The following is a 27,957-nucleotide window of genomic DNA, read 5'->3' as shown; positions in this document are numbered from 1 at the left end:
CAGTCATATTCCCTGTCCCAACTTCCCTCTATTGGCAATCACAGATTACAGGTGGTGTGTATAATCTGTGAAATTCCCAGCAAAAACCCTTAGAAATGATAGATCTGAGGGGTCTGTAAATGGCCCCATATACAAATCAGGTGTATAACCCCAGAGCAATCCCCTCCTCTGAGTCTCTGCTCATGGCGTAACCCCCTACTTCAAGCCTTGCCCACTTTAAGTTTAATTTTAATACAGTAATTTGCAGATTATGCTGAGAATCGCACAAGCAACACAGCATGAATATAAACAAAAGTCTTCCAAGAGCAAAATAGATTTAATTACTCCAGGTGAGGAGCGCTAAAGCAGCAGAACCACACCGTAAAGTGTAATGCAGAGAACACTCTCCCTGCGCAAGGCTGAGTGCACCATTCAACGGGGGCTGGGATCATTAGCATGCATATAATGTTGCGGTGTTTATACAAGATCTATGTTCTCTGTTTGCACTGGTGGGAGGCAGGAAGTCCAGGTGTGCTACTAATTGTATGTCTCGCTTAGCAATGCAGTGTATGAAAATATCTTATTCTCTGTCTTTGTCTCCACACAGGGTCACCCTGGGAAGGAAGGACCCCCAGGAGAGAAAGGAACTCTGGTATGGTAGTATGTTTTTATATACATTTTTCCCATTCACTTAAATGCCAGCTCCACCCAAAGAGTTGTTTCAGTTTAGGGTGTGTACTGGTGAGTTTAATCACCTGCTGGTTTCTTTTATCTCTCTGAGACTCCAGCGATGGTACCATTTTCTAGCAGTAGTTTGTGCCTCAGCCCCACCCACAATTCCATAATAAAAGTGTCACTTTTTACACACATACTGCCAATTTGCTTATTTTACATTACAGAGAATCCACCAGGGAGGTTGTCCTCACCCATCATTTAGCTAAGTAATATTTGTGAGAGTGGAAATACTGTTGGGGGAATCTCACCACAGGAATCTTTGAAAGATGAGCAAGCTAGCATGTAATAACACTTGTCCACAATGACATAATACTGAAATATCAGCTTTGGATGGCGATAACCTTCAAGCAGCATAACTGGCCCTTGCCAGAGTCATAATAGCATTTATGACAAAAGTTATTACTGTTACTCTTCTTTGATATATCACAAACATATTTTGCAGAACTTCATAATCTGGAAAATTAGTAAATAAAAAAGAAACCTCTTTTTCAACTCACTGGATACTCTGAGTTCGGATACATGGGCAGCACAAACTCAAAAAAAGGTTGTACAAATGGGAACAGGGGATTTAATTATAATGACCAGCGATGCGTCAGAAGCACTATGGAGTAAATACCTAGCAAATAAATATTTTTAACAAATTCCACTACAACAAAACGCTTGTTACAGACTAAGCAAAAAAAAAAGTAACTGATTGGTAGAAATGTGTGCTTACAATTTTATGTCATATAAATAACTTAAGCCATTAACAGGAAGTTGTGTCCTTAATTCTGCAATATTTAGGCTCATTACTCCCACACTTTGATTTAACATTCTGCTTGACCCAGTATTATGTGTCCCCAGTTATGAATGAACAGCAAGTGTTTTACATCACTTCCTGTTCATTCATGAATTTCTGAATGGGTAGTAGCACTCACTAGAGAGGCTTCTACCCATTCATAACTGGATGGGTAAAGAGATGAAGGACTCTGTTTCCTCAATTTCTTTTTATATTTCAAAAGGAAAATGTCAGGGGTCTGTTTAGACCTCTGATATTTCCATGAAGCACCCCCCCCACCAACAGTAAAATAAATAGATTAAGTAATAAAAGATAAATAAAAATAAATAAAAACACACACACTTTATTAGACATGTACAAAAACAAAGACAAAAAAATTGTTTTGGACGAAATGAACGGAAACTAAAAACTTTTTTTATTAGTTTCGTCAAATGAAACAAGTGCAGCCATCCTGGACATCACACACCGGTTGGGGGGCACAATATTCTGTTCTTGCCTACGGCGCAAAAGGAGCTAGCTACGGCTTTGTGACCTCTGACAGCTAATTATCCATGCCAGTGAGTGTTACTCACACGTATGTAGCCAAAGCATTCCAGTACAGCCTAGGCTGGCTGCGGCCAGTCACGTGTTGCATACTGTGTTCTCTGGTTGTCAGCTGCTCATAAACTCTAGTACCCGCCAACATTTGCACGGTGATAAGCATCTGTATATGTTTAAGTGTTGGGCGTGTGTTTTATGCATTTTGGCCACCTAAAAAGATTTCAGAATGCTGTAAAAAAAAAAGCTTAAGAATTGTGCCATAAAAATAAGGCGTCCAAGAAGCATTTGATAAAGTCTAAAGGAACATCTGTATGGGGTTCCTTCCTCTCAAGAAACCCCCAGTTCTTAGAGCAGTCACCCTAGATTGTCCTTACTGCACTCCAGGATCCCTGTAATCTGGGGTGAAAATAGCAATAAAGGGTGTAACTATAGCCATAGTAAACCCTGCAACTAGTATGGGTCCCAGAACTGTCTGGCTATACAGTGATTTATGCAAGTAGCAATAAGTTTAGGCAGAAAATAAATGTGTATACAGTTGGAAACCTCTATAAAATTGCCATGAAAGAAATTAGTGTTCTGTATCTTTAGAGGATTTGCTTTTGAGATGGAGGTTAGATACGTAAAGGGGCCTTAACGGTTTTGCTATAGGGTTCTATCACACATGGTAACAGCCCTGATAGAAACATCGATTCTTGGCATTTCCTCTTCCTGTCTTCTGCCCCATATTCGATCCTTGGTTATGGAAGATTTCAGGGTATTGGACATTTTATCTAAGGATGTCAGTGGGTACCTAGACATTACTTTGGGAAGTATTTACTCCTCATAGGTTTCCTTTAAATGTACATGAATACTCTGCCTCAAAAAGTCCCATTTCTGAAAAGTCTCAAACTTTAAAATTTCATCCACCTCCAGCAAAACAATTGTCAGAAAGCAAATTCATAATTGCAGCTATCAGCAGACACATTGTGCCGTACATTCTGCAAACGCTGTGACCTGTAATTGGGTTTGGCCACTGGGTGGCAGCGCCGTTCTGCTGAGGAGGCCATGCAGAGACATGGAATTTGTATTAATAATCTCTGCAAAATAATACATTTTATCAACTGACTGCTGATACAGCTGTGGAGGAATTAATTTATCTTCTGTTATTTAAAGGCGACACGTTATATAAAAGAGTTCTGACTACCTAAAATGGATTGATCAATAGACCTTGGTTTACTTTATGGACTGCAAGGATCCAGATGGATAGGCAGCTGTTTATTATATTACACCTTCCATGGGCTTTAATAGGAGAGCAATGTGCAGCAATTCATGACTAATGATCAGAAATGATCTCTTGTTGTCCCCAAACATCACAAGTTGATTTATGTAAGTTTTTTTTTTTTACTTTTGCCAGTTGACACAGAGGTCAATTATCTAACACCACATGGTGGTAGCCTGCACTGTAAAGTGACATCAATGTCCTCACTATCTGGACAGGTGCATCAACTCTGATGTCACACAGGTGATTCTTCTGCTGGCGACACATTTCCAGTGGCAGAATGACTGAGGTGCAACAACCACTTTACTTAACTGCCAATGTCTCCTTCGTTGGCTTGACATGCTGCACAAATCAAACTCCCTAGTGAGGGAGCAGTTATGGGCTGATATCTTGCTGATCCAACTAGTGAGGGAGTGACTCCATAGGAGGAGGAAAATGATCTCGGGGTGTAATCACTTGTCTGACACGGCCCTTACAAACACATTGGAAATATTATTATTTACATTTTGCATAAAATAGCATATATATAGTACAAAATGTCAAATCACCTATTGTAATAAGATCTAGTTTATAAATAGTCCAATTTTCTTCTTTGTGTTTCCGGTCATTTTGCAAGAAACAGCGGCCCCCTTATTTAGCAGGGTATGCTGGGAGCTGTAGTTCATCAACACTGTGCTGTCCCCTCTTCTCAGCCTAAGGAATTAAATATTTTAAATTTCCATAAATCTTCTATTTCACCTTCATTTTTATTCCTGGCATCTGACAGACGCCACTGGCCATGAAATATTCCACGTTAAAATATGCCAAGAAATATTTTCTGTGCCACTCTCTTCCTCTGGGCGGTAAAGTAGAAAGAATTCATTTTAAAATATAGGAAACCCACCCGGGGCCCGCTCTGACAGGCTGCACTTGATTAGTTGTCTTCGGAGGACGCGCGGCAGTTTAACTCTCTGATGCGTGGCTGGATATGCCAACAGACGTGCAAGGCAAATGCCAAACGCAACAACCAATTGGCTCATAAAGGGCTTTTCCAGGGGGATACAGGGAGCACTCCACTGGCCACAGACACTTATTATTGCACTTTGAGCGGCGTAAAAAGAAAAGGATGGATGCATGAATTAAGTGTGCTTCTACTTTGTGTAAGCCAAGTTACTCGCATGATTGCAGCGGGTTTGAGAAGGTGCAGATGTATCACCTCCTTTTTGGTCTCGATGGGGCATCTGTCTGCCTAAATGACCATTTTCTTACTACAATAATATATTACTACTCTTAACACTATTCTAGAGTAATAACATTTGGTAAAGGAGAATACATTTTTTGCCATGTTCAATTAAAAGCCCAACACAAACTATTTTTAGTTTAGTGGGTAAGAGTTATAACCTCGGTTAGGTTTTTATGGCTGCCTGAGACCCCTTGAAGATAGTTCCTCACACTTACTGTCTCAATGAAGACTCAAAAAGCAATCAAAACCTCTGCTCACTCTACTTATTAAACTTCCATAGAGATATCCCTATCCCTATTAGGGTAAATCACCCTAACAGGGACACGGAGCAATAAAAACATTACAGAGAATTTAACACCCCTCTACTGGTACAAAATGTACTGACCACAACCTCAAATTACATCAATAGCTCCTGGCACTGAAGAGCCTGCATCTTGCAGGTTTGAGCAGGAGATACCTTCTTTGTCCTTTGCCCTGGTCTGCAGTTATAGTGCAGTCTGCAGACAGGCTGGATGTCAACAGAGCAGTGTTTATACTGGCTTTGTGTGCTGATCACTGTCATAGCACAAGAAAAAGGAAGGCAAAGGAAATGGGTAATATTTGCAAAGTTAGTTGGTGCACTTAAATATATAAAAGATCAGGTGTGTTTTAAAGCTATAATTATCCTTTTATGTGTTTAAAGGAGGACTATGAGGTGAGTGCTTTTCACTCACCTCATAGTTCTAGCCGACCTGTGACAATGAGACTGTCACAGGTCGGCTCAGTTGATCGGGAGGTGAGCGAACACATAGCGGCGTTCGCTCACCTCTCGATCCTGTCACGGCTCTCTGCCGTGACAGGGGAGGGGCTGGATTCCCCCCCTCCACGATCCGCCAGCGCTGACTGGCGGAACGGACAGGGGAGGGGCGGGTACAGCTGGCTTTGCCTCTAGATAGGCAGAGCTAGCTGTCAGTCACGCAGCTGCACGGATCCTGGCACAATTGCCGGGATCCGCTTCAGCTGCAGCGTCTCAGTAGCTAGGGTGACGGGAGGGCGCTAGTTTGTGTCCTCCCATTACCCTAAGGAGAACTATGGGGAAAAGCCCTGACCCCACAGTTCTCCTTTAAGGGAATACTATCTGGGATAAAGGTTGACTTATGTTTACCTGGAGCCTAAAGGTCACAGTCATGCTCGTCACATGCAATGTGAGATATTGAAGCCTCCGCATGAGGCAAGGGGGAGGTGTTGTGCTAGATTTGGTGTGAAGTCATGCTAACCTGTCGTTAGCCAATTAACAAGCAGCACTCCAGCAATTTACCTGTAATGAGATGCAGCACACATCCTGGGGGAGCCAGTTCAGTGTCACACCAGGTTTATTCTGAGCATGGAGTGCTCAGAGCGATATGCAACTCATACACAAATAAGCCTCATATATAATGGAGGGAAATGTGCAGCTTGCAGCACCCAATAGGTTTCCATTTTTTTAACCTACTTCAGGTTGAATAACTGCTGTAGGCTGATTAATTTATGTGTGCATTCCTATAGAAAGCCTCTGTATGTTTATTTGCAACACCTCTGCATACCTTTAAAAGGGGCGTTTCCTTTAAAAGGGGCAGAGTCATCAACAGAATTACAGACAGGAAGTCAACTGCATGCAAGGAAATCCCTTCCCTCACCATCAAACTTTATTCTAATCTTGAATAAAATCTATATTACATGTAAAATATACTTTAACTGTATACTTGTCCCTGAAACTTTATCTTAAAATGTAACTCCAGTTAATTTTAGATGGAGTAGGGAAAGGTTCGAATCTCTGTTAGGGTTTTATTACTGTCTATATCCTCATCAGTTACATTTCCCTGCACTTCCATTCCCAGGCATTCAACAAGGAAGGGAAAGAAAATCTCTGCAAAACCTCCTCTGACCTAGTTGTGATGGAACAGGTGTCTTTGTGGAAGTTTTCCCTTCCACTCTTGTTCAGTGACAACTGTAAAATTTTGGATTTTCCATCATTTTCTGTTGCAATGATAATGGCGGACATTTTTTAATTATCTTCAGTACCAATAGGTTCCTGATGTACAGTCAAAAATGTTATCTAGTGACAGAACCAGTAACTAGTAGTCCATTAATGACTCCTTTTGCTGGCTGTGGCCCGTTGGACTCTTTGGTTCAGTTCAGTTTATTACCAATCTGAGTTGCCTGTAAGCACAAAAAGGAATGGGTTCTATGGCATCAGAAATGAGGAAAATGGCAGCGGAACACCCTGCGCAGCTCTTTGGAATAGTTATGCAATCACCTGCAGGTTTTCATAATCTGATCCCGCTATTTCTGTGTTTTGCTGTTCTCTCTGTGCATCACTACCAAGAAACCCAAATTCTTATTCTTTATTGGGTGTCTGTGTGGTTTTTGTTTTAAACAAATAAGATTCTGGGGGGTGAAGGCAGCGCAGGTTGCTCGTGTCTCAGACGTCTGTATGCATATTCAGCAGTAAGCGTGCGCAGGGCTGTAATCAGATTGGAGCAGGGAGGTAGGCACTCTGCGGTCTCCATCTATCGGTTGCCAGGCAACAGCACAGAAACTTAATTCAAAGTTTAGACTCCGATCGGGCAGCTTGGAAAAACAAAGACAGCGGCACACGCTGTGTTGTAAATACAGGCCTTTCACACGCAGCTGCCATCCAGATTATTATTCCAGAGTGGGGGAGGAGAGACTGGTCAGGATTTGTATTTAAAGTGTACTCATGTTTTGACTTCAAGTTTCACTAACAACCTTGCTGGGATGAATAAATAGAGGGCAATAAAGTATTTGACTTTTCTGGAAAAACTGATGCATCTAGCGTCTATCTGTCCTGATTGAGAAGCATTGGTCAAGCGATCTCTGATGCCTCCGACAGCATTTACATGACCAAACCCTTAGACTTTATAATTGCTTTAACACTTTTATGAGTCTACTTTAATCACTGATTTATAAGTACTGTACGAGAAGGCCAATTTATGATAATTATCGCACATGTCTAGCAGAACTACAAGTCCTAGCAGAACAATGTGAAAAACCTAGTTCCAGTCCAGTGTACCCCACAGTCAGAGTGAATTACTGTGCATTAGCCAAAACACATTGCTGCAGATGAAAAACACATTATATGTATTTACATCCAACATTTTAAATACCATAACAGTTAATCACAGGAGGACTGTGAAACTGACCACACCATTTGACGTTTTGTATCTTTGCTTACAGGGTCCTTCAGGACCTCAGGGACCAATTGGGTATCCAGGACCTCGTGGCGTGAAGGTAGGTGTCGATATTATGTCCCTAGGCTTTTGTTTTGTGGGGGGGGGGAGGCTTGAATACAATAAGCATGGAAGGCCATCACTAAATATGACACTATAAGAGTAACTTCATTGTCTGACCTAAAGCACTGAAACTGATGTAATTGGATCTGAAATAGTATTAGTCAGAGAATGGCAGCTTCCTTCTGAGGCTTTTACCCTGGAAAAAATATAGTTCTTAGGTTTCTGTGGAGGGCACAAAAAAACAGTCATGCCTGGTGTTTAAATCTACAGAGGGGAGAGGGTTGCATGGGTGCGGTAGCTTGATTGGCTGTTAATAACTTTGCAACTTCCATTTCCAAGTAAATAAATGGTTACAGGAATGCAATACGGGTGGATCAAAGCCCTATAGAACTTTAAACAACCTGAATTGGGTAATACACATGGGGAATAGTGACTTTCTATGGTCGAGTATGGCACTGAACCTCCTCCTGATCTACTTTATTGGCACAGCGCCATGTAGGCTGCCCTTACTATCCAATAGCAAGGAACAAAAGACAGGAAGGGGACAGTACTTGACCAGTAAAAGTTGCCATTTCCACCCCAAGATTGGTGGAATTATGTATACAACAGGTCACATGTAGTGTTATGGGGGAGTAATGGATATAAAACTATGGTGAAGATTTATAAGGTTATGTTGGCAGATGCAGGTAAGTAAAAGCTTCAGGAGAACACAAAACTGTGCAGCTGTTGAGTTACCACAAGTTCCAGCATACTTTTACAGGACTCGCTGGGGCATAGAGTAAGAGAGGACAGCCTCCACTTGCAGTAGACCCCCTGTGGCATTAGAGAGGTTAATTGTGGCGCTGACTAAGGTCAGCCTGTGCAGAAAGTGATGGCAGCCTTCCTCCAGCTTCCTCTCCTGGCTGTACTTTGCTCTTCTCCATTAGGGAGACATTAAGAGTGTGAAGAGCAAAATATCTGCCTTTCGAGCTGTCATTAAACTAATTGAATTATCCTGCACTGCCACAGCGAATGGGGCTGCATAACAGCAAAAATTCTCCTCCAAAGTGTCATAATTAGATTTGCTAAAGTGGAGATGGATGGGTGTACTGCCGGGCTTAATGGAGACAATTTACTACTTTATATATTTATTTTCTTGTGTGTCAGAAGCCATTTGCTGTCATTGTGCACTATAAGCTCAATCACAGATGGAATTATAAATGGACACACCATGCAATTGCTGAGACTTTCCAGTTCAGGATGGGGATTAAAGGGCTACTCTGAGATATTCTTACCAGTGTGCAAAGACAAATTACAGGGACCTGTGAGAATAGACTCCTCCATCCCTCAGAGCTAGTCTATAATGATTATCCTACCCTCAAAGGTACCAAAATACATGAGAGCATTGTTATACAATGTCGATACATAGACCATTATCTACTTCAAATTGAACTCAGCATAAAGCACAAGAGAAATGGTACTATGCAGTGTCTCTACTGAGAATTAATCTCAGCATACAGAACAAAGGCGATGGCATTGTGCGCTGTCCATGCACACAGAATAAGAACAAATACTGAGAATTACACCCAGTGTACAGGACAAGAGAAGTGGTATTTTTCAGCATCTATACACACAGAATAAGAACAGATACTGAGAGTTATATTGAGTGTACAGGACAATAGAAGTTGCACTGTGCTGCATCAATATATACAGAATAAAAATAGATCCTGAGCATTACAGCCAGCATACAGAACAAGGACACTGGCATTGTGCAGCATCCATGCTTACAGAATAAGAACAGATACTGAGAATTACACCCAGCGTACAAAACAAGAGATCCGTGCAGCGTCTATATACTGAGCATAGGGAAACAAAATTGTGAATTCCATCAACATTTTCATTATCCTTAAAGGGAAAACTAAAAAAAAAAACTGCTGCACAAGCCATTCTGTAATGTAATGTTATTAAAAATTACCTTCCCATTAAAAACTGCAGCAGCTGTAATTTTCTAAAACTGTCAAAAAAGTGCAATATGGCGTCCCGTAGGCATTCTGCGCTCAGTTGGTGTGAAATGTCACCTTCTGATTCTGTGATTGGCTGACTGATTTTTCTCAGCAGTCTGCACTGAGATACAAGTAATATTTTAGGCATCCCTTGCAAAAGGATTTTTTTTTTTTGTTGGTGAGATACTCTCTACGGGTTAATTACTACTAAAAGGGATGCAGACACTGCACTTTCGTCATTACAACACAGAAAGTCCACCAGCTGATTATAATGAACATAGACCATCCCATTCAGGAATCAGTTTGTAAAGGACATGCTGAGACAAATGGTTATTTCTTTAAAAAAAGAAGCAGATTGGAATCTGCAACAAAGTTTGTTAAATTCCTTACAATGTTCATTGATCACCCAGAAGGGATTGATTTTTTTTTTCTCAACAAAAGTGAAATTACTCTATTAGATCAGATCAGGTTCCAGGGCCCAGAAATCTGCCTAGAGGATACATTGAGCGATACACCCTGCAGAGTTCCATCTCCAGAGCACCAGTCAATGATATCCGAAAATAAGGAGAAGCTGTACAGTTATTTGAGAGCATTGTGTAATATGCACACCTCACCAGGAGAGTGCGCAGTGATTGTAGCATGATTTACAGAAGACATTATTTCAGTTTGAGGACCTATGCTGAATACTTCTCATGGCTCTTGTATAAACATCTTCCAAGTACTTAACAAGCACAGGGAGGCTTTATAATTACGGTCTTAAAACCTCTGATAATGTTTTCACTTTCAGAAAGCTTGGCTTGCCTGATTTGTGCAATCTTTACCGAACAGATAGGAAAGGATAATTTGTGACGTCAGCTGTGTTACATTGTATTTCCTATCATACTTCTGTCAGCAGCTGGCAGATTTCTGCAGCTTAGACATCACTCACTTTCACCAAAAAACATAAAAAAATAGACAATGATGGCTGTGACAAGGATCCAGTACTTTAAATAAAAGGAGTGGAGGGAATGCCTTTTACATTTCACACTCCCATTTCTTACAGAAAATTGGGAGAATAAGTACTGCTTCATAATGTTAAAAACTGTGTTGCACCTCAAAACTTGATGAATCAGAAAACCTGTGGTCCAAAAATCATTACTACCCACATACAAGGGCTTGCCAATATAATTACTTATGGGACAAATGCCTTTATCAGCCTTCAGTCTACAAATCTGAACTAGCAATTCCTAGTCCAGTTTTTAGGAGACAGCAGGAGATATGTAAAATGATTTTTTCCCCCCGAAAACTTGCTTGATTTCCCTGGCTATAAGAAGAGAAGACTGTTAGAAGTTTGTTAATATTGTCAAGAAGGACAAAAACCTTGATGGATACTACATGGTGGAAAGTAGTTCATGTAGTTTTCTATGAAGTTTGAGTTGTCAGCAGAACAGAAATAGAGGGAAAACCTTCCAATAGGTATGCTCATTTCAGTGACAATTGTCAAGAGGTGTCCCTTTAAATTGTCATAAGGAAAAAGTGTCTCAGATACTGTTTTGCCTCAAAGTAACCAGTTAAATCAATACCTGGACTAGAAAATAACAAGTAAACAATGCAAGTTAAAATATACATCTTTTCAATTGTTTTGGAATAAGACAATAATAATAATAATCATTTTAGACAGTTCTTCCCTCGCTGATTGCTATTATTATAGTTTATGTAAACCCTAACTTTTCTTATTTGTTGCCTTTTGGTCTGATACATTGAAAAATGTTGTTATCTCTGTTATATAACATATAAAAAATACCTGTTAGCTCTTTAGTTTTTATCTCAGACTACAGAATAATAATAGTGTTCATTGTAGGGATGCACATGACCGGATTAAGCACGGGCCTGGTGCTGAGGATTTAGCAATACATTATGCAGCAGTGCAGAATACCACCAACTATAGAGTACTACAAATCCCAGTAATACATTACACAGAAATGCAGAATACCACTAGCTATAGAGGACTACAAATCACAGCAATAAATTATACAGCAATGCAGAATAATGCCACTAACTAGAGAGGACTACATATCCCAGCAAATACATTATAAAGCAATGCAGAATGGCACAAGCTAAAGAGGACTATAAATCCCAGCAATACTTTGTAAAGATCGATGAAAACGAAGCGCTAAGGGTGAAAATATGTGCAAAAAAGTGAAAGCGATCCAAACCTATTATGTGTATTTAAAACAAGGCTGAGATTCAATACAACCTATTATAATATAATCAATACAGATAAACTCATATAAAAGTCTTATAAAACCATCGAAAAAAAAACGTCAAGAAAGTTTTCTAAATGTAGAAAGTTCGGTGAACAGTAGGCACCGTGTGCAGACAAACAAAAATAACGGTGTGTGTGAAGGTGGTCCGGTCTGCCCCTCTCGGGTGGGTACTCACCAAAAGGGAAGTTGATAAGAAGCTCTTAGTGAGTAGTAGCGTAATTGGACTTGGGCACAGACATATCTTCTACGGGTCACGGCAGACAAACACTTGGAGATTCTCCTCTATGACGCTGGCTGTGTCTCAGGAATGAGGAATCCGATCCTTTCAGCCACGATATTAACAAAGTGCTTTGCCGTTATCCCACGGAGTTTTAAGGGCAAACAAAAGAGAGAACCTTCATAGCGCGATAAGTAAAAGCATAAATTTTTATTCAAAAAATAGGCTTACAAGGCAGAGAATTTCGGCCGACTAGAGCAGCTCAGGAACAAACATAAAAGCCTCGTGTCTGATAAATTGACATCTGCCCTCCTTGACGCGTTTCGTCATGTGACTTCCTCAAAAGGAAGGAAGTCACATGACGAAACGCTGCAAGGAGGGCAGTTGCTTTGGGTTCACAGCCTGATGTCTCTAGGGTCTCAGGAGAGCTATGCAGGCTCTCAAGAGGCTGCTCAGGTTCTTAGTTGGCCAGTGCGGCTTTCAGGTGGCAAGTGCGCCTCTCAGGGGGCCAGGTGGGCTCTTAGGTGGTCAATGCGGGCTCCAGGTGGTCAGGGCGGGCTCACAGGTGGTGAGGGCAGGCTCCAGGTTGTCAGAGCGGGCTCCAGGTGGTCAGGGCGGGTTCCCAGGTGGTCAGGGCGGGCCCCTATGTTAATCCAGACCTAGGGATGAGGATACTGGGAGGGTTTGAGTAGTTTAGCAAAAGGCGACTGACTTCACTCAATCCAAAAAAATGCTATGTGTTGTCAGCCAACAATAGGACTTCGGAGTGGAGTGCATTTCTGGTAGATCAATAGGTTTTTTTCTGTGCTTACAGGGTATTTAAAGCGATAAAACATGTATTGCAGGGATGTATTGCATATGTTTTTTTATTTTTTGTTATTTTACCCTGCCACACTTTTATTGTTCATAAAACACAAAGATCTACTGCAGCTATGTACTGAATGAGGGAAGTTATAACAATACCATTTTGTCAAGTGAAAAGATAAAACAGGGATTAAGACCCTTGCCTAATAGCACTTAGAGTATTAAACAGAATAGGACTTATTAACCAAAGTGTCTGAAATAAGGGAGGAACCTACTAATACACTAGGAGTTGAGTGACATTAGAGTCTTAATAACATCTCTAGGTCCTGGTAACCTAATAAAAAGTGTGCCCTGCTGGTTACTGGTGATGGATACGACTGGTGTGTAAGGTAAACTTGAGTTTGGATGCACGTTGTCCTGCTTATATTCATTAGAGTCTCCTCCTCTTATGTTTTGACAGGGTGCTGATGGAATCCGAGGCTTGAAAGGAACAAAGGGAGAGAAGGTAACTCACTAAGTGTCATTACCAGCAGTTTGGGCGGGTAAGTAGGATCTGTGTGTGCGCAGGGGGGGAGTGTTTGGGCTTCATGTGCTCTTTAGGAAAGTAGGAGCTGAGCATAAAAGTGGTGCATCTGAAATCAACGTTATTCCCATTGTCACAAATCAGATCATTCTTCCATTAAAATAAGGGAAGTACAGTTTGGGTGGTTACTATGCACAACACAGACCGTTAATATTTCAAACTGAAAAGTAGGCCAATTCCTTAAATTTCAGATGTAAATCCTAGTGGCAATACACAATGGTAATGGGAAAAGAGTTTCCAAGGCTAGATCTTGCTGGGAGCATAGATAATGGACACAGGTGTATGAGGGGGTGGGGTTGTCTGGGGCGAAGTAGCTGGCATAATATGAAAGCCACTAAGAAAATGGTCAGGATGAAGATATACAGAGCAGGTAAGCCTAGGGCACTTGTGTAACATTACAGACGATGATGGATGAGAATACATTGAAGATCTGAAAGACATTATACAGCACAGACAGAGAGATATGGCTCCCAAGACCTTGCGGAGCTGTTTGTCCCAGCAGCCTGTTATAACCCTTCTCTATTAATAGAAGGAAGTGTTCTAGAAGCTGTTTGTATTCCTTGGCAACAAACGTCAACCCAGAACCTATTGCTCTCTACAGTAACTTCCCTGCCACCCTCAGTGCCCATGGAACCCTGGGCATGCCATTAATCCCCTGCATTGCAGCAGAAATGCACACAGCTGTACTGTAATAAAGCTGCAGAGAATTGCACACCACATGTAACTAATTTTTTCTCTCCATATTTCCCTGGACTTTAGGGTGAAGATGGATTTCCTGGATTTAAGGGTGACATGGGACCTAAAGGAGACAGAGTAAGCACTTCAGTCATATTTTTGTCAGCGTAAAGTTTATTCTGTCCTTCTATTGAAAAAAGCATGGACACATTAGGGTGTGTAAAGGTTCACACTGCTATGCATGAAACGATCCATCATTGGAATTCCATATACAGGAAAATATAGACAGCTATTGTCTACATTTTTCCCATGGTAACAAGCAAATCTGACTTCCAGAGTTAAAGACATAGAGAAATAAGACAGATAATAAATACAACCTGACCAGGGCGGGGTGGTCCCAATACCTGCTCAGTGATGTGCTGTTTAGAGAGTGAGATTGCCGCTTGGATACTTGCAGAAAATCTCTTCTTCATTACTTAAATAATCTTTTGCAATTTTATGTTATAAAGTGCGAATGAGGCGGTGCAACTCTTCTGACAAATGTGTGCCAATGAATACCCTATCCTTTAAGAAACTCTGGGTGACGGTGGGATCTTGCCAAGATCAGTATCACTGGCTGTAGAACAGACAGATATACTATGCTTTTTTGTTTGCAGAATGAAAGGGGAATGCAGGAGTAACCTTTTACAAGGGACACAGAGAAATGGGCAGCATAATAGGTCACAGTCCAACATGCAATCAAATAATATGCAGAGTAGGGAGTGCAAGTCTCCCAGTGCCATGTACGCTGCTTTATACCTTTTTCGGTATGAACAGTAGGATGGTGCTGAGGTTTTAATCTCCAGGACACCCCTATTTCTGTTTCAGACACCCACATCTAGTTCAACTAGGACAGCAGAGCCAATCAGACAACAGTGACATGGCATTAGATTATAATATTTATCGTATGTGTTGGCTCTCCAGGGGTTAGGATTAGGGCAAGCATGTCAAACTGGATGTTTTTTTTGGGGGGGCTATAAAAAAAAGCCCAAATCTAGCCATAATGTTTTATTTAAATTTTTTTTGGTTTGTTAAAAGTAGGAATGGGTTAGAATATCTGACACAGTTTTGTTACTGCCATCTGTGTCCCTCCCTGGAGAGATTACCCCTCATTTCCTGTCAGGACAGTCAATAGCGTGAGGATGGATACAAAATTCTGACAATACTTTTATTCACGTCGGTTGCAACAGCACCGCTAATTTATCTTACAGGTGTCAGAGGGGCTGGAAGGGAGGCATAACCTACCCAATGGGGACAGACAGAATAAAAAAACCTAACAAAGTATAGCTCTATCCAACAAATACAAATCTAGAGGTAGGCTTTAGATTTAATGAGGGCCCAGCTATACTCCAGCTGCCAGTTCAGTTCCCTTATGTAAGTTTACAGCTGAAAATTTCAGAAAATGTTTTATGGTCCCTTTCTCTTTCGGATAAAATGTTGTGAGTTGTAAGTGCTACAGTAAGGTTAACTGCCAAAGTATTGTGATCATTTTCTAGAACTAAGTAGGGGCTCATGTTGACTGGCATTGTTTTCCTGCATCTGACATGCATTTGGAACGCTTGACAAATGCAGGTCAGCAAAATCCTTTTGACTTTAATTGAGCAGTACACATGACAGTTCAGAGGCTGCATTTGACCTGCTTTGCACTGTACTGCATTTCTTTTCACGCAGTGTGTCATATTGAGTTATGATGCAACTGCATGCAAAGCGGTACAAACGCAGCCTTTTCTTGTCAAACACTGCATCTATCATCGAACACATGTATTTGCATCTGAATGGCAAATGCAGCATTTGACACGAACGTACTTTGACTTGAGCACTATGTGTGGCCCTCTGTAGACATAATGCAGCCCCCTTGATGATCAGTACTGCTCATAACTGCCCACTGTTTCAGCTGAGTGTGACATGTCTGGGTTAGGGTTATTTGGGGTTAGAAATAATTAGGGATATGGTTATTAGGGGTCAGGAGTTATTACAGCTGAACTCCAGCCCTACCTTTAGTCTTAAACAATTGTGCAGACTCCTCTCCTATACTGAAATAGCTTACTCTGATTTCACTGCACACTGTAAGCTGCTCACAATGTGCATTAGAAGCTGCAGCAAGTCAGATAGTGGCTGCCTTATTTTCTGGCTGGAAGACATTTAGTATCATCTAGCTCTTTTCTTCTCAGCCTTACTGTCAATGGCCCACCCCTTACATTGGATTTTAGTTCTTTCAATCATGGAGGCTCAGCATCACATGTGGGCATTATGTGGGGTGGTCTCCATGCAAATGCAGCCTGCCTAGGAATGCCCACTCCTTCAGACTGACATCAACCCATCAAAGCTTTTTGATATTTGCATAACCCCTCCCAAGAACCAGCCTACTGCTTGCAACAGGGCTGAGAGGAGTACGGAGGCAGGGTGCTGTGATGTTTTCAGAAAACAGCTGGCCCCTTACACCAGCCAAGATGTGCTTGACTTGAACAATAATAATTGCAATGATATAACTGCTTCTATAATAAGGTATGTAATGAAAACAGAAAACTTTTGTTTGAAAAGTTAATTAGCATGTTAATCAGGTGGAGCAAATGAGGTAAAAGAGCAGCTACACACACAGTAGGGAAAGAAGAAGATGACATGGACTCCAAAGTTATGAACTTGAAGAGTTGAAAATATTTCAAACATCTAACAGGGGACTTGGGATATATGGGTGTGTTGGAACATTAAGCCTTGCTAGAGCTTTTGTTAAGAAACCAAAACCAAACATTTCTGTACAGATCGTGTCAAAGAAGCTCTACAGAGCTGTGCACGATACTGCATAATTTACTAACCTCCAGAGCAAAGCTATTTACCAGTACTCATTCTGTTGTTTTAGAGGTTATATATTATTTAATATAGGTTAATACAGTGTGTTTAGTGGAAGAGGTAGAAATATATCAGTGCTTAGAAAGAGAAAATATGGATTCCATGTCGCACACAAACTTTCATTATTTACAGCATCTGCACGATTCCACCTCTCTGGGTTCCGCAGTGAATAATTGAATAGAGCATGAAAAAGCAGCCCTGTACAGTTCAGACTGGAGGGAATATTGTCACGTATTTGCTCGCATGCTGTGTGTCCCAAGCGGAGGCATTGAGTGCCTTATGTCCATGAACTGTGCATGCCACAGTGCATTCTAGATACCTCACAGCACACAGACCGAGTGACAGGCCTTATAATCCCCCAACAAATGTCTGCTAATAAAGCTATTAAAGTACAGAAAGACCGTTCACCAACCATTGCAAAGCGAATTGTGGCCGGTTTTAAACTGGTAATCAAATTTATTCCACTGTTTTGAGCTTGAGAAGGTTCATCATAAAGCAATTTAGTGTTTGTTGGAATGCAGATAATTAGATTGGTTTTGTTTGTATTTGTAATGCAGGCAAAGTAATATTAACATATTGCCTCGGATAAATGAGACGCTGATAATGGCTCAGGAGGGACTTGCTGGTTCATGCATTATCGCACTTATTTTCATTCACATAGTTTAACATTTTTTTAAAAACATGATCATTGTCACAAAAATGTATTTGTACACGGCCACTGATGTGATCCATGTCTGCAGCCTCTAAATTTACCCTCTGGTAGGATTTCATCTTTGGAGTCCACCGTGGCTCTGTCCAATGAGAGTTTCTTTGCAGTCATGCAGGATTCCAGGAGCCAAAAAGCACTGATACTTGTTGCCTTTGATCGTAGAGGCCTTCTGCATGCCCCTTCACCTTCTCCTGCAGAATCTCTATTTGATCTACCTGCAGTATCTGAGCCTTCAGCCGCCAAGACTGATGCAGAGCCTCTTCAGTCCTTGACAGATGAAACTGTATTTGCGGAGTCACAGTCTTCTGCCATTACTCCCAAACTAAAATTGATTGTTTTGGCTCTTATTGATGTACACAACTAGGGGCGTAACTAGAAATCACAGGGCTCCATAGCAAAATTTTGTATGGGGCCCTGTGATTTTTAGTTAGGCCCACCTGATAACCCAAATAGCCCACCTGAGAGTGACCCTGAAGAGCCCACCATAGACTCTCTATGGTGGGCTCTGCAGGGTCTCAGGTTAGAGGGTTTGACCAGCCCACCTATCAGCCCTGATCCGCTGTCCGCCTCCTCCACGGTCGCTGGCGGGTCCCGCCTCCTCAGTCACTGGGCCCGGCTCCTCCATGGCCGGCCCCGCCACCTCCATCGCTGCTGACGACGGGCCCAGCCACCTCCTCCGCAGCTGCTGGTTGTCACTGCACACATCTCCGACAAGTTGTTAGTGATGTGAATAGTGGTGCATTCCTCCTCGCAGCCGCCAGTGACAGCCAGCAGCCTGAGATGCCATAGCGACCCAGGCGACCCGCACGGCATAAGAGGGAAGTCCTGGCTGGGCCCCCCTGCCCCCCGGGCCCATAGGGGCTGCCTGGGTCGCTATGGTGATTGTTCCGCCACTGTACACACCAACTTGATTATCGGCCTGTAGCCTCTACCGGTGTTGTCTTTATTCTAGGATCCTTCAGCGTTCTCAAGTCCACCAAGACTTTCCCGGTGCCCCTGCTATTCTCTGTCTAACTTCATAAAGATTGGAAACATCTTGACGAGTCTTAAAAGAGCATCCACCATCCCAGTGTGGGATGTATCTGTCTTTAAGGATCCCACCAACAAGTAATTGGCCCTTTCTAGAGCTCTGTTCTTCATGGCAGGTCCTGCACTGCAACTTATGTTAGCCGTAACCTTGATCTGTCAGACCCTGACTGACTTCTTCACTGTGGGTGTTTTCCAAGATGATGGCCCCTGTGTTAGCCTTGTTGCATTCTCAGGGCCCTCCCATCCCACTCCTTGTCAGGCTGGGGAGGAGTCCTGGGCATCTTTTCAAAGCAAGGAACTTGGACGTTGGAGGAATCTCATCCCCTGATTAACATTTTCAAACTTAAGGTGATTTACGTGTCCCTGCATAACTGGACTTCCTGTGTGGAGGGTCATCTGATCTAGACAAGGTGGTGTTGAGGCTTTTTACCTCAACCAGGACATCATTCTTCTGTCCCTTCAGTTCATTAGGAGATCTCCCTCCATTGCCTATATGTTGTTAGGGCAGTGGTTTTATCCTTCTGTCACTACATCCTTTATAAAGACTGATATTCTTTTTGGCATTCCTGATGGTCTCCATAAGGGGTGAATCAGGTTCACGTTCCACCATTTCTCAGTTGGTCAGACAGATCATCATTCAAGCTTTTAGTCTGTGCAAGGCACAGTGCTGCTTGAGTCTTTGGCATCCGGCTGTTGTTTCTCATATTTTTAAGGCTTTCATCTGGTCTTCTATTTATACAATCTCCAATTTTGTTCCAGATAGATGTTCAGGTCTTATCTGATGCCAGTTTCGGGTGTAAGATCCTTCAGGTGGCTCTTAGAGCTTTCTTGTGGGTCTGTTAGCATTTTGTTTGCCACATCCCCTCAGTTGGACTGCTTTTGGTTCTCCCTGACAACATAAGACATCCTGTGCCCTTAAAGGACAAGAAATAAAATAGGATTTTTGTGAAGTCTGTAAAATCTATTTCTTGGAGTTCATTGAGGGACATGCTTGGAGTACGAGGGGTTTATTGGCCTGACCAATTTGTTTTGTTTGCCAGTGTCCAATCCTCCTGTAGCCGGCAGTATAACCCGACATTATAAGACTTCCTGTGCCCCTCAAAGGACTCCAAGAAAATAATTTTACAACGTTATGCATTCACATACATTTAAAGTGTAGTTTTTTGTTGTTGTTTTGATCCCCTTTATAAAAGGGTTTAATCCCTTGGTAGGTTATTTTCTTTTGTTGTCTCTGTACCTTAGGGGACATTTCCCTTCACTTCCTTTCCCATATACAGTTAGGGGAAATCTCCCAAAGTGTGGGGAATTCTGCTCTTAGATAGTTGTCCTTGGATCAGATATCCCCAATTGAAGGTTTCCCTTCACCTCTTATTCTGGGGACAATTCTATGATTTTGGATTCTCCCTTCACTTTTTCTCACTGACAATAGTCAGCAGGAAAATAGAGGGGTGAATCTCCTCAGTGGGGACACATACCACAATTAAAACTTGACAGAGGGTCTAACCCTTCCCCACTCTATCCAAAGCTACAAATGTTTTATTTTATTTTTTGCCTATAGATACACTTTAATTTTAAAACTGTTGTAAATATTCTATAATCCCTTGTATATTTCAACTTTCTATAGTGTCGCTAATAAATTTACATAACACATTTTCCTGCACAAGGTTACAGAGTAACGTTTGCAAACGCTCGTATTAAAGTATTGAATGAAATTTAAGAGCAGATAAACTTACATTAAAGGCAATTTGTATTACTTGCAGCTACAAAGCAGACTGCTATTACAAAAACAATAATGCCCATATGTATTTATTAGAAAAAGAACCTCAAACCTGTGCTGAGAAAATGTGTAGACTGTGATTTATCAACTCCTTTTGAAAATGTTGTTTGCCAGGCTGTTATGTTCAATACCTCAATAGCTCTACATGAATTGAAGCCAGAGACAGCCAGGCAGCTAGCATTTACAGGCACAGGACAGTAGTGTATACCAGTGTATTCATCATGACAGGTTCACCTAGAGTACAGACTAGGATTTTTCTCACAACCTGCCTAACTGTGGAATCAATATATTAATTAACTGATAACCCACTATAACCTGTGCACTGCGTGGAGATGTTGACTTGGTAGAATCAATGGTAATATCTCACCACTTGCTCTTGTAATTAATTATTTTGTGTATTATTTGTGCTCTGGTAGGGGCAGACAGGCACCAGCAATTAAAAGGTGAAAATGCAGATTTAATTATCATCCTGTTTAAAGACCTTCCAATCACAGGATGTCACCTGGGCAATTTAAAAATCGTGATTTGTTTCCCTCTTAAATGCCATGCTGGGCAGTAGAGATCAATGAAGCTCATCTGTCTTTTGTAAAATAATTAATTTTATTCTAGGTAACATTAAGGTCAGTCCAGTCAAAATCTGATATTGACGGTGGCTGGTGCTCCAGTGGCAAAATTCCCAGCTCTTCTCTGCTGTTCCATGCTTTGGGTTGTGGGTGGGCCTCGGCTTCTCGCTTATAATGCAGGACTGCTGTTCCTGCATTTTATGTAATGATGCCAGTGAAGAGAAGCTGTTTGGGGGACCAGTCGTGTAGCTAAGAAAAAGCTTGAGAAAAAGATGATGATTTAATCCTTGCAGTGCGGGGGAAGCCCCACTGAGAGGGTAACTTGATTTTAACTGAACTTCAGATTTGAGGAGTAGAGCATGTTCAGTTTGCAAAGTGAGTGTTCACATTACAAATTAATTTTTACATAGCTTAGTGAATGGGGTATAGATGTGTTCACTTTAAATACCCAATCTTGTGCTCGCACATAATTGGATAATTGATGCCAGCATAGCTTCACCTCACAAATATGATTGGATATTTAATGCAAAGTTAGTTTTTCTCGTAGCTTTACCTCATTCACTAAGCACAGTGAAAATTCCACTTGAAAAGTGAAAATATTCTACTCCTTTAGTAAATCAACCCTAATAACTCCTTCTCTCAATTCAATACAGAACTTTAAAAGGTGGAAAAAGGATCACCTCATAATATCGATCAGTGCTGTTTGAGTGTTATTTGTAGAGAGGTTTATAAATGTTTTCTTTTTTTCCCCGCTAATATTAATGGAGTGATGTCCTTTTGCAGCCATAGTAACTGGATAGTCGCGTGACTATCCCTCATCAGTGACATAGAACCTGACACTGAGTATTAACTGCTTTCTGTTCTGTTTGTGTTCCACCAGGGTGAAATTGGTGCATCTGGTCCTAGAGGTGAAGACGGTCCTGAGGGTCCAAAGGGGCGCGGCGGTCCTAATGGAGAAACTGGCCCACTTGGACTGGCGGGTGAAAAGGTATGATTGGTATAATTATTAAAAAATCAGGCTTGTAGGAGAGATTGGCTGCCTTCCAAGGTAATAGGTGGGGAAAGGAAGGTGGTTCTTACCCTCCTTATATTATGTAGCCATAAACTGTAGCATTTTTAGTATATGTGTTTTAACTGCATATTTAGCTGTACAGCTGGAAGTTGCCCTTTATTAAAAATGTATTATTCATGGAAAATGAAGGATGTGCACCATAATTTTGCAGAGCACCATTGTTCTCTTTACCAAAAAGAGGTAATGGCAGTTTTTCATGTGAGGTCAGAGGGTGCTGTTAAACATTTTTTTTATTAAACTCCTAACAATCGCTTTCGTTTCTTTAAGTGGGAGAAGCTTTACCAAGCTTAAAATGAGCAGAGGGGTTGAGGAGTGTCAGAGAGATGGAGGGAGATTTTATAATTGCGTGTATGTAGATAATGGTAGGAAGGCAAGGTGAAGCTCTTACCACATCATTAAAAATATTTTCTATGGCTAACATATGCCTGGTGCAGAACACAGACCTGAGGGAAAGCACTGACACAATAATTGGCTCACATACACACTCCCCTTTCCCAATTTGGCAGGATTTTTGAAGTAAGCATTCGTGCTTCCTAGTTGCATTATAATGAAGAGAACTTCAGAGATGGAGATCCATCGCATATTCACTTCCCTCTCATATCTTTTTTCTTCTGACAGGTAGACGAGCGAAGGCTGGAAATCTTGCAATTATAGCAGTGATGGGATATTTGCATTTTCTTGTCTTGTAACTCTAGAAGGGAATCTCATTGTTAATGTGGATGTGGAGCTGTTTACCTACTCCTTTCATGTCAGCGGGGAGATGTTTTTGCTATGAATGGTTTTCCATACGTTCTGTCGGTGCAATGCTCAGTTAAGCTTGTTGTAGTCATGAGACAGTGGTTGGAGGATCCAAAGTGACCATTATGGTTAGAACGTGCAGACTCATCAACTGTGCATGTCTATTCGTCGTGCAGACATTTGCACTAACAATATTATCACAAGGGAGATAAGTGAGATGCTCCATGATTAATTGGCCCAGAGGTTTCTGCAGAAGTTGCGATTTGTTAGTTTGGCAAGATAAAATATCCTGATAATTTATGGAACACAATTGAAATGAGAAAAAAGTGAATCTCCTCTTAAGCAGTTTTAACTGAAACAGGTTCCCCCATTGGAAGATTTCTCTTACCTCCTGTTCCAGTAACACCCACTGCATTTTCCCATCACTTCTTATACTAGTGACAGTGTTCACCAGAACAAATAGAGAGGTTAAATCTCCCTAAGTTAGCTAACCCTGACTCCGCCCCCAGCCCTAAACCTGAGGGTAACCTTTCACTATTACATCTATACATATTATCACTTCAACTGAACTAGTATCCATATATTTCACACAAGCACTGAAATACAATGATGAATTAGCCCCAGTGTGGGTGGCTGCCTGTTTACATACTATACTATCTGACCATTTTTGGTGGAATGAGGTTGCCATCTTAACACAGCTCGTAGGTTACCTAGTGAATTAGTGTTATTGTTAGAGCTAGTAGATTTATCAACAATGGAGGAGACTTCATATGAAATTGCTACATTTCCGAGAGGCGGAACAGCCATAATGCCAAAAAATCTGCAGATGCACATGGACATTATCTAATTCTGTCCCAATCAAGGCATTGTTGTATTTTATGTAAAGTCCACATGTGTGATCTGGGTATTTGTTCCGGCCCATTTAGTCTCTACATTTTTAGCAATAAAAAGTAAATTCAGGTTACATTAGGACTGTAGGTGGTAATATGTGCAGAAAGAGATCATTTTATTCTGCTACAAAGATTTTAACAGTGTTGTCTGCGATAAAAAATTGGTGCGTTTTATATGGGAGACAAGGCTTTTATTGTGTGATATTTTTATATGTGGGTATTCTTCTACAAGTAATGTCAATATAATGGTATTTATCTCAAAAAATTAAGTTGGTTGGCTTTTATATTGATCCTTTTGTTGCAGTGCTTCCTGAACCAATATTCAGAGGACGTATACAGATCAGGAGTTTTTCCTTCACATGCTGCATGTCTGTCCCGGATCACTAAATTATTGAGATAAGAGGAACAACATGATAGCCAGGCAACTACCATTTTCATGTAGAGGCCAGCAGTGGCAGCTTCTGTATTTCTGCCAGGTTTCCTTTAAACTATCTATGTTGATAGCCAGAGAGATCAGAATGGTTAATCATACGATATCAGACAAATTACAATATCTCTGCCAGTTGTGTGCACTTGTTATTTACCAATGTGAAGTTGGACAGAGAAAAGCTGGAACAGCATTCAGTAATTTGACATCTCCATTTTGGGAATGTGTTAAATGCTAATTCAGAAGGGAACCCGTCGGAAGAGATGCCACTGAAGCGTATGACACATGAGTGGATAGACGCTGCAGTCTCTGCTGTACTCAGCGTTTGCCAAAACAAATCTTTACAAAATGAGTTGACTTTGTCGTAAATTTGTATGTTTTGTCAGGTTTGGGGTGATATTTCTACCACTCATCTTTTTACAAACTGCAGCTCCTGATTAGAAGTGATTTAACTCATGTTTGTCCTTTTCAGGGAAAACTTGGTGTTCCAGGATTGCCCGGATACCCAGGAAGACAAGGTCCAAAGGTATCTCTGCACAGCTCCAAAGTGATATTGTAAATTATATTGTAAAGGTTTATATCCTCTGAAACATTCTATTAATAATGGTGGCTCCACTGGGGAAATTTCCCCTCAGTTCCTGTCCCAGTAAAACATTTAACAGCAATAAAAGCCAGAGAAAAAACAGAGGATCTAGTTGTTCCTCACTTCATCCACAGTTCAGCATTTTTAGCAGGGGTTATGCCTTAATCATATGTTTTGGCACTTACAAATTCATGACAATTAATTTTTTTTAATAGCAAACTGCACTAACCCATGGCACCCAATTGGGAGTCGCCTTTCTTCTCCAAAGTGAGAAATAAAAAAGACAATCTGTCGAGTTCAACCAATAGAAAATAAACAAAGAATTAATAATACATCCATATATAGAACCCTATACTCCATGTTGTTCCACAGGAAAGCAAAAAACCCTAATAAATCATGGTCCAATTTGCACCAGTAGGGGAGAAAAATTCTTCCTGGTCCCCTAAGGCAAGCAAATATTTCCTGGATCAACAATCTCTGGTGTTATTACTTCTAAATGCTAATATCAAGTTATATTCTGTGCATTTAGGAATGCATCCAGCTTTTTTTTTTAAACAATTAACTAAGCTGGTGATTACTTCCTGAGGGAGCCTGTTCCACATCTTCACAGCTCTTACCATAAAAAAACCTTCCCATATGTGGAGGTTTCTTCTGATTGGTTGACAGGTGTATGCACACAAATTTACTAACCTAGTTTCCAATGTCCATGCCAGGATTCAATTTTTATAAGCAGTTTTATTTAAAAAGGTTTTGTGTTTCTGGTCTGTATCTAAATCACCTATGAAGGCTTTCTCAGCATTGTGTTGTGTACTGGAGCTGGTTTTATCTATTAAGGTACTAATTATTTTTTCATTCTCTTGTTGCACAAAGGGTTCTATCGGCTTTCCAGGATTCCAAGGAGCAAATGGCGAGAAAGGCACAAGAGTAAGTCCGCATTGCCACCCTGTGTTTCACATTATTATATATTATTGATTGTCCGAATTATAATAATAAGAGTAGGAAACTCAGGGCCCCAAAGAAACTAAACTTCTTTGTGAGTTAAACTATTATTCATTTTACCATTAAAGCGCAGTAAATGCATTTATTACTTAACCCAACTAAGAATGGCCATGTTTTTCTCTAAAACTGGCTCGGTAGTTTTAAATGTTACAATAAAAGATTATTTTAACCTGATCAGCTATTTGATTACATGAAAAGTTTGTCCTTTGATCTCTTGGATGTACAAACCAGATTGCTGCTAGCACTTCCTGGATGTATTTCAGCTGTATTTGTTTTCTGTGTTTTGGGCTAAGCAAGCATGATGGGAGTTCAGCTAAGGCAGCAAGACCGAATGCTGAACTATTTCAATGGAGACTTACTTCTACTAAGTCCACACTTCTAAGCCTACTAGCAATGTAGATTTTTTGTATTACTTTAAGTAGGCAGAATTATTCCTTTGTCATTGAACACGTTCCATTCCAAGTTTCTGAACAGAAGATTTTACATACTTTTCTATCCTACGGACCTTGGCTAGCAAAATCTGACAGCATAAATCCAATATATAGTAATGCGCTGAGCTGGGAAAACCCATCAAGAGTTACTATTGAATGTCACTGATTTAATATTATTATTCCTTGGAGACTAGCAAATGTCTTGAAAAGATGTTCACACAAGAGAGGCCGCTGAATTTAGGGTTCTCCAAAACCTGACCTTGATTGACCGCAGCAGGACAGAGTGTTGAAAAATAATGAAGCAGTATTCCACTGTGTGTATATGTTTTCCAATGTATATTTTCACATACCCTATATGTATATGTGCAGTAGATGACAATAACTTATTTTAATGTAACTACAGTTTGAGGTGAAACACATAAAATATTCCTGTCATTTTGCTATAACGTAGTTGTATATAATTTACTTCACAAAGCTTCTTTTTCTATAACTGTGTCTTTTTCTTTTTAAGGGAACCCCTGGCAAACCAGGTCCAAGGGGGCAACGAGGTCCAACGGTAAGAGTTGCCCCTTTTTATAGAATAGACTGTATGCTTATGATTATGTGTGGTATCAGTCCAGCAGTGCTTATCTATGTGTTGTGTGCTTTCTTTAGGGTCCACGTGGTGAAAGAGGTCCAAGGGGTACAACAGGAAAGCCAGGCCCCAAGGTAAGAATCGTATGCACTGTGTAGCAAACTAAGTTGACTTCAATGTACAAATTGGCCCTTTATTATGGACAGTGCAAGAATATATCCATTGCTTTTTTGTGTCCAACGAAGGGTGAGGTCAGCTAGGGGAAAGGCAACTGGCCTAAAGTATCATGTGGGAATCGGGTAGCATTTAAGGCAGTAATATCCAGTACTTTGCTGATTGCTGTGCTTTTTTTTCCTCCAAGTAAAGAAACAATCTACAGTTATGTGGAACATGAGCCAAGTTCCCATTTCAATACCCTGTGTGAATGGATCCTTTAGTACAAATAGACCTCATAGCTATAAATCCAACGAGATTTGTTAACATTTAAATTAATGACAGCATATTACATCTATATGCACTTAGGCCTGATTTCTTATCTTTAGTTATATAGCTGTGTCAAAGCTCCCTAAACATAACTTCATCATTTACAAATATTATCAATAAGTAGACCTAAAGAAGATCTTAACTATTTTATTGAATGTTTGCTTAATATTAGACTGTGACAATTAAATTCTACTGGCTCTCTCTGTCTTACAGGGTAACTCCGGAGGGGATGGCCCAGCTGGTCCTCCTGGTGAAAGGGTAAGATCTCAAAGATGCTTCAATAGTAACACAATTTGAGCTGGGAAGTGAATCCACAACACAGGAAACAGAGTAGAATGGCCACACCCAGAAGACATTGGTGTTCAGAAAATGTATCATGAACCCACCATTTAGCATTTTGGACAGACTATTCCCTAGACCAGCCTTTCTTAAGTCAAGCTCCTCAGGTCCTTCAGGCTCCCTTAAGGGCTGAATTTCAGTAAGATGCCTCCCCACCTCTAACCCC

At 40.9% G+C, this 27,957-nt stretch overlaps 1 protein-coding gene across 1 annotated transcript in view; it reads left to right on the top strand.

Annotated features, from left to right (window-relative positions):
* The window catches only part of LOC108796813 (collagen alpha-1(V) chain-like), a 210,575-nt gene that overhangs the window by 129,250 nt on the left and 53,368 nt on the right, over window positions 1–27,957 (top strand). The window contains exons 26-35 of the mRNA XM_018568345.1: window positions 587–631; window positions 7,729–7,782; window positions 13,494–13,538; window positions 14,376–14,429; window positions 22,136–22,243; window positions 24,855–24,908; window positions 25,836–25,889; window positions 26,907–26,951; window positions 27,050–27,103; window positions 27,666–27,710. Coding sequence (XP_018423847.1) covers window positions 587–631; window positions 7,729–7,782; window positions 13,494–13,538; window positions 14,376–14,429; window positions 22,136–22,243; window positions 24,855–24,908; window positions 25,836–25,889; window positions 26,907–26,951; window positions 27,050–27,103; window positions 27,666–27,710 — 558 coding nt within the window. The remainder of the gene's footprint in view (window positions 1–586; window positions 632–7,728; window positions 7,783–13,493; window positions 13,539–14,375; window positions 14,430–22,135; window positions 22,244–24,854; window positions 24,909–25,835; window positions 25,890–26,906; window positions 26,952–27,049; window positions 27,104–27,665; window positions 27,711–27,957) is intronic.

This window comes from Nanorana parkeri, unplaced genomic scaffold (assembly GCF_000935625.1).
Source record: "Nanorana parkeri isolate BGI_ZX_2015 unplaced genomic scaffold, ASM93562v1 scaffold1174, whole genome shotgun sequence".
NCBI lineage: Eukaryota > Metazoa > Chordata > Amphibia > Anura > Dicroglossidae > Nanorana > Nanorana parkeri.
This window is presented reverse-complemented; position numbering and strand designations above follow the sequence as displayed.